The following is a 13,131-nucleotide window of genomic DNA, read 5'->3' on the forward strand; positions in this document are numbered from 1 at the left end:
TTAACTTCAGATCTTTTGAAGTATATAAAGTAATCCCAATGACTATTTTCTTCTAATTAGCTGGAAGTAGCTAATCCTAGGTAAATATATTTTCAGTGGAACCACTAGGGGATTAGGATCCCTATTTGTAATAATAATAGTATCTTGCTTGTGCTCACCTTCCTTTTGGATCCTTTGTCTTGTAAAAGAAAAAAGGATTGAAACAAATTGAGTAATTCTTTCTAGTTCTAATTTCTGCAAAAGGTAAATACTTATTTTGCTGTTGAAACAATTTCTACTTTCTTTCCCTTTAAGCCCAGGGCTGTCAACTTGTCCCATGTTGTTTCCACAAAAAATGAAGCCAAATGGATTGTAAAAATTCTAAGAACAGTGAGCTTCTAATACATAGCATCTATCTTGTGGCTTTAGAATCCTGGGGACAGAGTACCTCCTTAATTGACGTTCTATTTATATATTTAGGCTAATATTCAAAGGTAGTTTGCATTCCCTACCCTAATACATACCAACCAATGCCTAGAGTAGTTTTGAGGTTTAGAAAGAAGGTGGCCTGGAATGTAAAGGTTTCTGAGGTCTGTCCAAGGAGTTTTGCTCCAAAGAGAGTTCATTTTGGGTGGTTTATTTGCAGTATATTTTCTCCAACTGTCTCCTATTTATCACATTGTGGAAACTATGTTTCAGAAAATATTTTTGAAAAGTTATTTGTTTCTGCAAATAGCATCCTATTTCTCATTATCTACTTTTCAATGTGGAACCAGAGAGACTTCAGGGGAAGATTGGACATGGTGATATTCATGCCCACCTAGCTCTTGTATTCTTCGTGCATCCTGTCATAGATACTAAAAAGATCTTTTCACCAGGTCAGAAACATCCAGTTAGCCAAAAGTTCCAGGTGAAAGACTACCATCTGACAGAGGTTTTTTGATATAAATTCTAGGCAGACACAAAAATGGAAGAAAATTGTATGATGGGTATATGAACGGAATGGATCACTTAACTTTGTCATATAACAGTAGAACTATTGTTGTGAGATTAAGAATAAGAGAGAATGAAAAGATTGGCTTTATATGGCAATAAATGAACATCCCACATTTCCAGATGTTATTATTTTGCATTGTGCTTCTCACATGAACAGGCTTGTGTAGTTCTTGCGAGCCCTAGTGAGCTCTTATGGAATCTTCAACTCCCCTTTTCACTGATGAGTTGACTTGCTACCTCTCTTTAGGGTCAGGGGTAATTCTGTAATACCTGCAGCTCAAGGCCTCACCAGTGTGCTTCTTTTCCCTCTCTCCCTCCAGGATTCTCAATTAAAAAACAATTTAACCAGTCTTAAGTAGAAAGGGTTATTTACTAAGGTTGCTACATTAAGAACACTTGGTGTAAAACCAGTCTTCCCAAAATACTCTCTCACAAAAACAGACTCTAGAGGAAAGTGAGTTCAAGCTTAGAAAGCACATTTGAAAAGGAACTGATGTGGTTTAGGGGTGCAGGGAAGTACTGGGTGGAGTCATCTGGAAAGAATTCACAGACTCAAGCAGTCTTCTAGTCCCTTGGCAAAAAGTTTATTGTAATGCAGAGCATTATTGTAAGGCAGAGCTCCTTAGGGAACTTGAAACTTAATGGGGGTGATGCTAAAGCTTATATAGAAAAAGTTCAGTGAATGGTGTACCAAGTGTGCAAGTTAGGTGGTGAAGATATCCTGGGCACAGATGTCATTCACTACTGGCATGGCCTGGAGTGAGGGAGGCTTCTAAGGGGTATGTTTTTGGTCTGTTACATCTGTAACAAGATAGCCTTGGGAGGTGACAGCTATAGCTTGACCTCTGGATTGCATGTGGTAAGTGTGGGAATCAGTACATGATGGTTCTGCTAGTATAAGATGGTCCTGTTCATACTAGGGAAATTCTACACACATCAGCTTGTTCTTCTAACAGGGAGAAACAGTTTGCCTCACTGGGGCCCACTCATGAGTTATTGCCAAAGACAGAGTACTGGGGCTGGGAGAAATATGGTCATAGGGCTGGGATCCAAGCACCCCATCAGAACTAACCCAACTCCTAGTTGGTGGGAATACTCTTCTTTCATTCATGAGCTAATAATATACTATATTTATCCATAGAAGACATAATGAAATCATTCCGCCCACTGGAACCTCAAACAAAACCTTTCCTTTAATTTCATTAAATGGCTTTCAGAAACTTTCCACACTTAATCCAGAGTCTTCTGATTGATTGCTTGATTGAGAAGTGTTCTTGCTTAGTAAAAGTATCGAGGTAACAATGGGGAGAAAGGGGTTTCTCTTCTCACTTAAAATAACTGGCTAAAATGGGGAAGAGGATTTCAACTCTACTCTTAGTAACCAACCCCACCTTGATTTCACAGATTGAGGTACCCCCTCCAGGGACATACTGTACACTGCTCTGGAGCTTAGTAGATCTTAAGGAGTTGCAGCACCTAAAATATTAATCACCACTGGTATGGCCAACATGATAACAAGACTCTCCCAATTAGCCTGGCTGGCCTGACAGTATTGTCAGTACACCAGTGATCCAAGCTTTCTTCCTAGCTTGGTAGGGTCTACCAGCCCTTACATTCTCTTGCCATAGCCTTCGAGAAACGTGTAGAGGCTGAGAATAAATACTCCAACCAGACCTGCCTGCTTCCTTACACTAGATAATCACCCACCCAGTAGTCAGTCAAACATTTACTAAGTACCTACTAGGTGCTAGGCACTGTTCTAAGAGCTGGGGATATGGGGAAAGTCACAACTAGTCCCTGCTCTCAAGGAATTCTCAGTTTCATGGCTGTACAAACAAGCTTATATATAAGATAAATTGGAACCAATCAACAGAGTGATGGTACTAGAATGAAAGGATTAGCCCTTTCACCATGGTGGTCTAGGGACCCTCAAAACTCAAACTGGTCAAGCGGAGGGTGCTGACTGTTCTGGAGACCCCGGCATTGTGGATGTGTCCATATGACAGAACAGGCGGGATCCAGAGTAAGATGGTTCCTCAGTTGGAGGTTACTCCGCCATGGCCCTCTTCAAAAACGAAGGACAAACACAACTTGGTTAGCAGAGCGCAAAGGACCCTTTCTAAATGTAGTTTGGACTCCATGATCTAAATTTATCCCACTACTGGTCTAATAGGACCTGGAAGCCCAAGACTTCTGTAAAGAGATACTGCCCCTAAAGGATATTGACAATCTTTTCAGATTATTTGAACCCCAATAAGATCCAAAGCCTGAACTAATCAACCAAACTGCTTTGCTTAAAAATGCCCTTTCCTGTGTCAGCAACTTCAAGGTTGACAAGGAGTGCCTTTCCTGTTGGTGACAGGATGTCTACAACCAGAACAGTGGGATTTCTCTCATCTTGATGTTCTAGGGACATTTGCATATAGGGGAGCAGCATTGACTTCCTGGGATCATAATCTCTAACTGGCACTACTTTGTCAATTGTCTTACTGTATTTAGGACTCATTCAACTAACAAACTTCCTTTCTTATGATAATGAAGACCATAAACTGGAGTTGGGATTGTTCTAAAGTGTATTTAAATCTTGTCATTCTTTTGTCAGTCAGTCACAAGTTTTCTTCTGACTCCATGATGATGTTATCTGCTAGCTTCAAGGGAATACAGTATGAATTTATATATCACCTAGCCTGTTAGCCTCCTTTAACCAAACTTTCAGGTCAACAATATCCTTTCCAAAGCTTCCCTTTTTGGGGGATAGGAGGGGAAGCAGGGGGGATAGGGTTGGGGGAGGGATGGCTGGAGCTCCCAACTGATCCAGCTCCTGAGTTTATGTATTTCAGGAAAAAGATGCCTAGAGTTGGACTCAGACTGCCCGGGCCCTTCTCTGGACCTGTCATTGTCTGCTATGACCATCCTATCGGTCAAGTCACCTCGGCTTGACCCAGCCTCAGTTTCCCCTCCTTGTAAAATGGGGATAATGCCCACCCTCACTGGGCCATAGAGGATCAAATGGTATAGGAAGAGCATTAAGCTATGATGGTTATGGTGGTGGATGCAGGGTTAGGTTAGGACGGCAGGAGAAACAAAGCACCCTGTCTTCTGGGTAGAGAGAAAGGAACAAGAGAACAAACGGCCAGCTGAATTAGCAAGGCGCATGCGCAAGACCGCCTAACGTCGCGTCGCGTCCCGCCCAGTTCTGTCTAACAGTCTCAATTTTTAGGTAGGGCTTCAGCCAGCCTCTACACAATCCCGGCTTCTTTCTTACTGGAAGCCGTTGCGCTCCGCTACCCTCGCCCATGCGCACTCTGCTTCCTCCGGCCAGCCTTCAGAACTATCCCTCCCTTTCTCCAGGGACTAGAGTGCAAAGAGCACGCGCGAGCCCGCCCCAGCACCCCGCCCAACTGTCTAACAGTCTCAACTCGAGGTAAGGGCGCGAGCTCGCCAACTCTCTACTCTCGGCTTTTTTCTTACCCGTGGCGGGTATTAATCCTCCACCCTTGCACATGCGCAATCTGCTTCCCCGGTCCAACATTCCGAACCCCGCTTTCCCTTCCCCAGAGCCTAGTGCGCATTCGCAGGGCTCCCGGCTGCGTTCTCCCAGCGTCCTTCGCGGGTTGCGCAGGAACCGTACTAGAAGCGAACGGCGGACCGGCTGCAACATGGCTGCGCCTGCTGCCGCTCCCCTTCAGGTGGTGGAGATGGAGGGGGTGGAAGCAGCCGTCTCCGGGCCCGCGGGGCTGGGAGTGGAAGGCATGGGCATTGGCGGTAACGTGGCCGCGGAGGCCGGGCTCGGAGCTGGCATTGGAGCCGGGATGGGAGCCGGCATCGGACCTGGGCTCGGAGCTGGCATCGGAGCCGGGATCGGAGCCGGGATCGGGGCCGGGATCGGGGCCGGGCTCGGGGCCGGGCTCGGAGCTGGGCTCGGGGCCGGCCTGGCCTCCATGGCGGAGGTGGTCGGCGGGGAGCCAGGCCCGGAGTCGGAGGACTTCGAGTGCAGCACGCACTGCTCGGAGCTGTCGTGGCGGCAGAACGAACAGCGGCGCCAGGGCCTTTTCTGCGACATCACTCTGTGCTTCGGCGGCGCCGGCGGCCGCGAGTTCCGCGCCCACCGCTCCGTGCTGGCCGCCGCCACCGAGTACTTCACGCCCCTGCTCTCGGGCCAGTTCTCCGAGTCGCGCTCGGGTCGTGTGGAGATGCGCAAGTGGAGCTCGGAGCCCGGGCCCGAGCCCGACACGGTGGAGGCCGTCATCGAGTACATGTACACCGGCCGCATCCGCGTCAGCACCGGCAGCGTCCACGAGGTCCTAGAGCTGGCCGACAGGTGAGGGCACGAGGCCGGGGGGCGTCGGGACGGAGGAAGAAAAGGGAGAATGGGGGGCATTCGGTAGGGAGGACGAGAACGGGGCGGGAGGGAGGAGCGGGCAAGGATACTGGTGCAGGAGAGAGAAGCTGAGTAAGGAGGCAGAGAAGGGGCTGAGAGGGAAGACCTGATAGGAAGGAAGAGTAAGGGGGGAAGGTAAACCTGGGAAAGGGAGAGAGAAGGCCCTGCTTTGGGGGTGGGGAGGAGGTTGGAGAAAAGCCCTTAGGTATGGGAACTATTAGGGATAGGAAGTGCATTTGTTATTTCTTTGGCTTAAGAAACTCCTTGGGAATGGAAACTGTTATTGCTCTTCCGCCTTTTTCCTGCAATTTAGTCTTAGAGTTGCTTAGACCACTGAGAGCTTAAGTGGCATATTCTTCGTATAGTCAGTCTTTGTCCGAGGTCGAACTTGAACCCAGACCTCCCTGGTCCCACAGCAGGCTCATAACTATTTAGTGTACCAAGCTGACCCTTAGGCACATGGAATACAAAGATTGAAAGTGAAACAGTCCCTATTCTCAAGCTCATTTTCTACTGGTTTATTAACCTTTAGAAGGAGGTGTTATGTACCACCCAAGTTCATAGACCTTTTTTTTCCTCATGTTTTCCAGGATAAAAGTCCCTTACCTTACCTTCCTTACCATTGAACCTTTTCTCTTTAGATTTGTGGAAATACCTTATATTTGTGTAGTACTTTATGGTATACAAAGAATTCTACATCCCTTTTGCCATTTGATCCTCAAAACAAGTCTGTGAATTAGATGCTAGGAAATTCTTAGCGCCAGTAGTGTAAAATTGGCATTAAGACTTCTGAGACACCTGTGTGTATGTTTTTGGTTTTTGGGAGGACTGGGGTTCCCTTTTCAGGATAGTGCTGCAGTAGCCACTAATGGGCTGATCTCATTACTAATAGGCATGAAACTGCCATTTTTCCAATATGTGCCACTTTCTCTCTCTTTAGGTAGCCTGGCAGCCGTGTGATTCTAAGTGCTCACCATTTTGGTGCCAGACTTACTGCTCTAATTCAGAATTTAATTCAAAGGATCCACTGGACCTAGCAGGAGAGGGTCTAAAGGTTGCTCCACTACACCCAGCCCCATTTCATAATTTACTAAGTTGCTGGTTAGGGGCTAAATGACTTATACAACTACTGCAGGAGTCAGCATTCAAATCCAGAGTTCTCTTGACCAAGGATCCATTTCTCCGTTGCCACATATCCCACACAAAAGCACTTTGTTTGGACTTCTCCTGTGCACTTATTACATTCTACATTGTATCATTGTTGTGTACTACATACCTCCTATTAGATTTCAGGCTCCTGGAGGACAGGATTTATACCTTCCATCTTTGTATCCCCAGGTTCTAATACAGTATCTTTATTTGAAAGGTACTTAATGTTTGAATTACAGTGTTTCCTCTAATCCCAGACCATCTTGTTTATATTCCCGTATTAAGATATGTTTACACTTGCTTTTTCATTTATTGCTTTCTTCCAAAGTTGTATTCACATGGAATATTCAGTAAATGTTTCTCTTCCATCTTGTTTCATTTTGAGGTGAAAGTAGCGACAGATAAGAGGTATGAACAGTATTCAGTTTAGTAAATGTTTAGTGTCTTTTTTTCAAGTTTGAGGATGACAGCAAAAGCATTAGAGGCAAGAATTGGGCTAGCTTTTGACCAAATTAGCTTGAAATCGAAACAAAGCATTCATAGCCGACAGATGTACCTGTTAACCTGAATCATTCCTTTTGTCTCTGTTTGGCTTTAGGTTCTTACTGATTCGTTTAAAGGAATTTTGTGGTGAATTTCTCAAGAAAAAACTGAATCTCTCAAATTGTGTGGCTATCCATAGTTTAGCCCATATGTACACCCTGAGCCAACTTGCTCTGAAAGCTGCAGATATGATAAGGAGGAATTTCTATAAAGTGATCCAGGATGAAGAATTCTACACTTTACCTTTTCATCTCATTCGAGACTGGCTTTCAGACTTGGAAATTACAGTTGATTCAGAAGAAATTCTCTTTGAAACCGTTTTGAAGTGGGTGCAAAGAAATGCTGAAGAGAGAGAGCGATACTTTGAAGAACTTTTTAAATTGCTTAGATTATCACAGATGAAACCTACTTATCTTACACGGAATGTCAAATCAGAAAGGCTGGTGTCCATTAATGAAGTTTGTGTCAGATTAGTTTCTGAAGCTGTGGAAAGCCATGCTCTAAGAGCAGAGAATTTACAGTCTGGTAATTTGCAGCATTCAGTGTCCCCTGTTGGATTACTGCCACGATATGGGCAAAACATGGATGTGATTATGGTAATTGGTGGTGTGTCAGAAGGAGGGGACTACTTGAGTGAGTGTGTAGGATATTTTATTGATGAAGACAGGTGGGTAAACCTGCCACACATTCATAATCACCTGGATGGACATGCTGTTGCAGTGACAGAATCTTACATATATGTTGCTGGGTCAATGGAACCTGGATTTGCCAAAACTGTAGAAAGGTATAATCCAAATAGAAATATGTGGGAGCAAGTTTGTAACTTAATGACAAGAAAACATTCTTTTGGCCTCACAGAAGTAAAGGGAAAACTATATAGTATTGGAGGACATGGCAACTTTAGTCCTGGTTTTAAAGATGTAACTGTATATAATCCTGAACAAGATAAATGGCACAACTTGGAGTCAGCACCAAAGATTCTTCGTGATGTCAAAGCAGTCACCATAGAAGAAAGATTTGTGTACATTGCTGCCCGTACTCCTGTGGACAGTGACAGTGAAGATGGCTTAAGGGCCATCATTACCCGCTACGACACAGAGACTCGGCAGTGGCAAGATGTGGACTCCTTGCCACTTATTGACAATTACTGCTTTTTCCAGATGTCTGTAGCCAGTACAAACTTTTACCACACAGCCTCATGCTGTCCAAAGAGTTATCCTATGGATAATGAAGAGGCAAAGAGAAAAATCTCTGGCCGAGTATCTGATGAGATCCTTGAAAGCTTACCTCCAGAAGTCCTTAGCATAGAAGGAGCAGCAATTTGTTATTACAAAGATGATGTTTTCATCATTGGGGGTTGGAAAAACAGTGATGATATTGACAAACAGTATCGAAAAGAAGCCTATCGTTACTGTGCTGAGAGAAAGCGGTGGATGCTCCTTCCTCCCATGCCACAACCTCGTTGTAGGGCAACTGCTTGCCATGTGAGAATCCCCTACAGGTGCTTGCATGGTAGCCAGAGATACCCCATGCCCCAAAATTTAATGTGGCAGAAGGATAGAATACGACAGATGCAAGAAATACATCGACATGCACTAAATCTGCGGAGGATGCCACGCTCTCAGATCGAATGCTAGGTTTGGGTTCCTATCTACAGTAACACCTATTTGAATGAGGCTAAACACATACAGTCTTAACATATTACTTGGAAAAAGTGGTATGCTGGCAACTCAGATTTGTACCTGAATTGGTAGATTGTTTTATCCCATATAAAAAGAGCTGTACTTATAAATACTGGAGAATGGGAAACACAGACACAATAGAGAGATAATGTGAGCATTTTGGATAATTTGCTTCCTTGTCCTTGAAATGTGCGTATAGTCGCCAGGTCAAGTAAGATCTTTAGGAGAGATTTTACTGTATGTGAGGAAAATCAGATGTCATCATTTGACTTTTTTCCACCATTCCAAGTTCCTTTATCTTAAGGACTTATGGTTGAATGTGCTTCTAAGCACCAGTTTTATTTGCACTTTTCTTATGTTACTTTTAATCTTTTCCTGAATGGTTAAGTTTGAAGGGAAGATTGGTGTCTATGCACTTAGTTCTCTTATGGAGGAGGCATGTGCAATAGTTGGGCAGACTGAAATTTTAAAGGGAAAGCACAATTTTTCAGTAAGAAATGATGACTTCAGGATGTTTCTTTGTCAGATATCTTATATGTATTTATCAACACTACCATGTTTACTTATAGTAGGGATTATTGGTAGAAAATTCACATATATAAAATACATTTTTTTTGAGCTTTTAAAATTTTTTTGGCAACTATCACAGACTTAAAAAACTCACTAATTTGGTGAAAGCAGTTGGCAAAAAAGTCAATTCTGTTTTCTTAGCTATGTACATACAGGGAAAATTCTATACATGGAATAGATTTCTTTGGAAAGAACACAAGTTGGTATAAACTGAAAAAATATGACACTATCAAAGTCAAAGGCATTTGAGAAGTTGAAGAACTACTTTTCAGAGGTTGCAAGTGTAGTTTAGAACAAGTTTGATAATGTAAATATGCCTGTGACAATCAACACGTCATGCCTTCAATTCTGATTCTCTGTTGTGCAAATTATATCATTTATTCCAAATTATTCTTTTCTAAGAGGTATATGCTGTGTTTTTTTTTTCCAAATGGGAAGTAAAATCTTAAGCTATAATTACTAAGGAAAGGCCTTAACCCTAACCTGCGCCCAACTTTTCTAATCTTCATTTAATCATTTGCCATAGACTGAGTGAAAAGGTTGCCTGAGCCTAAAATACCAAATTTGGGTACATAATTTTGACCTTTTGAAATTATTACTATAGCTCATTTAAAAATTGTATAATCTTTATTACTTTCTTTACTTATTCTTCCTCTCTTTTTTTTAAATTCAATTCACTATCTTATTCTCTAAAATAAAACTCCCTTTATGCAGAATAGTACTCAGATTGGTCTCTTACTGATTAATAGAACAGGTTTAGTTTCCATTGTGGTATCAGGCTAGTGGTTAAGTCAGTGATCCCAGTGCACTCTTTCTTCTCAGAGAATGTCATTTTTGGGTCTGGAAGACTGTAGTTTCGTAGTCTACCTTTCAGATCAGCAGTGATCCATGAAGTCAAAAGCTGCCAAAAAGACGGTTGTTAGCCAATAACACCTTATACAAGTTTACCATCAGTTGCAGTGTTTTTCCAGTACACCATATGGTTCAGTAAAAGCAGTATCTTTACTTAGGTACATAAGCATTCAAACATCAAAAGAAAAGAGCATAGCTAGAAATGTGGGGTGTCCAGTTGTATGAATGTTAATATCCTGGTTTAGAAACCATAGTATTTAGACCTTAAGTTTAAAGATATTTCAAAACTAATTTTCCAGATTAGGGTGTTTTTGGTGATTGAAATCAAATCTGCTTTAAGTCTTTTATTTAATGATTTTGGGAAAGTCTACAGACTTGTAAAAAGTAGCTTGCATTCTGGTAAGCCACAGTTGAATTCATTTGGCTTGGTCTGTGTAAGGTGTCCATGTTTAAGACAGTATCACATTATATGAAGTTTCTAAGACTTGCTAATTCACTTTACTTGATTTTTAAAAATTCAAATTACTTTGTCTTCTTTTTACTAACTCCTATTCTTTAGAAAGGCATAGGCCTTTTACTTATGATATTTGAGTAGCCAGTTTATCTCAAGCTTTCCAAAACAATCATAGGATTACTTGTAAGGAAGGATGTCATCCACATTTAAATGATGTTTTAAAAATTAGGATTCTAGTCCTGTTAATGAATTTTTCATTTGAATTGAAACTGTCGTTTTCCAATTTAGCAGGCAGGCAGCCTAGGCCACGGCTAAAAGGAAGGGTAAGTCGTTCATTTGCATGGTGTGTGCAGGTTTTCCTGACTCTTGAATTTACCTTCTAATATTCAGATTTGAAATTCACATTTGTTATTTTTGACATTAGTTTGTATTGCTGAAATATTGTGACTAACCTCTTAAGAGAGAAACCAAGTTTTCTTCAATCTGTTCAAGGCTGACATTCAGAAATCTTAGACTAAAAGAAACTTACCGAATTCATTTTGAAATGCAGTAGACAAGATGATCAAGAACTGATATGACACTGTGGGTAAAAAGCTAGAATTTTCTTACTGTATTTTTACTGAAATGTAGTATAGGTTTGTGTTTGTTGGTTAAGCACCTAATATAAGTACTCAGCTTAAAATGAATCCAAATAACATTTTGGCTGATTATGTCAAAAATTAATGACTTTATATGTTGTGAGGTCATTTATAATTGCATGTTCCTTCTGGGTTATGATTAAAAAGCAAACTTAACTGAAATTCGTAGTAAGTTATTTGTCTTGTGAATGTCAGCCATGAGCTTAGTGTGTGACACATTCTCACTTGCAGTTATTTATTGTGCATGGTGAGTGTTCTGCATCTCAACAAAATAATCAACTTCTGCTGATTTTTTTACTCTGCCAAAAGAAATCTTGCTAAATACTTTTAAAGCTTTATTGACTTGGAGTTTTTGTTGTTGATTAGCTAGGTTTGTTATGGCATTTCTTGGACAAAAACCCCCCAACAGCCCAGCTTGACTGGACAGAGTAGAAGTTTGAGATTAGAAAAATAAAATTAATATGGAAGTTTTTAAACCTATTAGTGTGGTAAATCAATAGTTACCAGGATACTTTTTTCTCTGTGTATGTCTTGACAAATATTGTAGCTTTGTGTATCTGAAACACTCCAAATATTGCTTCGGTTCTATAATAGTTAGCATTATATCATAAGTTTGTTAGGTACAGTGGTCAGTTTGTGAACTTCATAGATGCTTTTGTCTAAATAGGCTTAACTAGAGGGACCTAAATTTACTTTGTACTGTCCCTAAATTTAGCTAAATAAATGTGAGATTAGCCACATTTATAAGAGGCTAAAGCTGCTTGTAAACTATGTCACCAAAATGTTCTTCATGTGTATTTTAAAGTGTAAGAAATTGTGAAGCAAGGTGTTGTCTCTGCCTATTCTAGACTAATAATGGTGCTTGTGGGGTGCTATAGTTTTTTGTTTTTTTTAACTCTTGGATATTTGAGAGTCTGTTTACACTTTTTTTGGTTGTTAACACATCAAGCTTTTTGACACAGCTTAGCACTCTGTTAAACTCTTGTGAACACACTCCTATTTTGGTGCTTTTTAGGTATTTAAAAAACAAAACTTTTTTGTCGGTTACCAATGATTATTTCTAGAGTCTTCACCACTATGTAATACTTACTGCAGACCATGGGTCTTTGGAAACAGAACTGTTCTACAGTGAGTAATATAATACAGCTAAACCACCTTAGGATACTTATAGTGATCATTACTTTGCTGTGGAGGATTCAATTTGATATCCACAATTATTGCACTTTGTTGAGAATGCCTTTGTAGTGCTTAGTTTTGAAGCTCCTTTTTTTTTTTCTTTCTTTTTTTTTTTTTTTTTTTTTTTTTTGCTATAGTGAGTTCATCTAATATAAACAGCTTAAATGTAAGTGTGGATAATACACAGTAGTCCTATACAGAACTTAATCCTATTTTGTTACATACATATTTAAAAAGTAGACCTTGTTAGATGTTTAAATAGTCTTATACTGATCTGTGTACCTAGGTCTCATTGACATATTTATGAATAGATAAGGTTAACTTCTTGAACTTTACAGTATTGGTGTCCCCTGCTCTACTGCAGAGATTTTTTTTTTATGACCTCTCCCTTTTAGTTAGAACTATATAGTATTTAGGGCTACTTGAGACTGAATATTGTAAAATAGTATCTATTGTCTATGTTAAGCTATCCCACTAATTGTTTCAATGTAACTGTTTTAATTAAATAAACATATTTCTTTAGATCTGTTTCATACTGCGTTTTCTGGTGTAAATTGCTAAATATAATTGCCCTTTCCCCTCCCGCCTTCATCCCTACCCCTGGCTCCCTCAAGTGGAACATTTTCCAATACTCTTCCAAGTTTAAGTACTGCATTTATTTAAAAAAAGAATTAATACTTATTGCTTAGACTTTTTATTAGCTAAATGAAG

The 13,131-nt window shown here is 40.9% G+C and overlaps 1 protein-coding gene across 2 annotated transcripts; it reads left to right on the forward strand.

Annotated features, from left to right (window-relative positions):
- Positions 1-4,478: 4,478 nt before the first annotated feature.
- On the forward strand, positions 4,479-12,955 carry KLHL11 (kelch like family member 11). Of its 2 annotated transcripts, XM_036754000.1 has the most exons (3): positions 4,479-5,296; positions 7,104-8,532; positions 10,895-12,955. In XM_036754000.1, the coding sequence occupies exons 1-3, from the start codon at positions 4,479-4,481 to the stop codon at positions 10,919-10,921; spliced, it is 2,274 nt and encodes a 757-aa protein (XP_036609895.1). In that variant the 3' UTR covers positions 10,922-12,955. The 2 variants fall into 2 exon arrangements, with proteins under 2 accessions (XP_036609895.1, XP_036609894.1); XM_036753999.1 differs by having other exon boundaries at positions 7,104-12,955.
- The last annotated feature ends 176 nt before the right edge of the window (positions 12,956-13,131 follow it).

The sequence above is a fragment of the Trichosurus vulpecula genome, chromosome 4 (assembly GCF_011100635.1).
Source record: "Trichosurus vulpecula isolate mTriVul1 chromosome 4, mTriVul1.pri, whole genome shotgun sequence".
NCBI classification, from domain to species: domain Eukaryota; kingdom Metazoa; phylum Chordata; class Mammalia; order Diprotodontia; family Phalangeridae; genus Trichosurus; species Trichosurus vulpecula.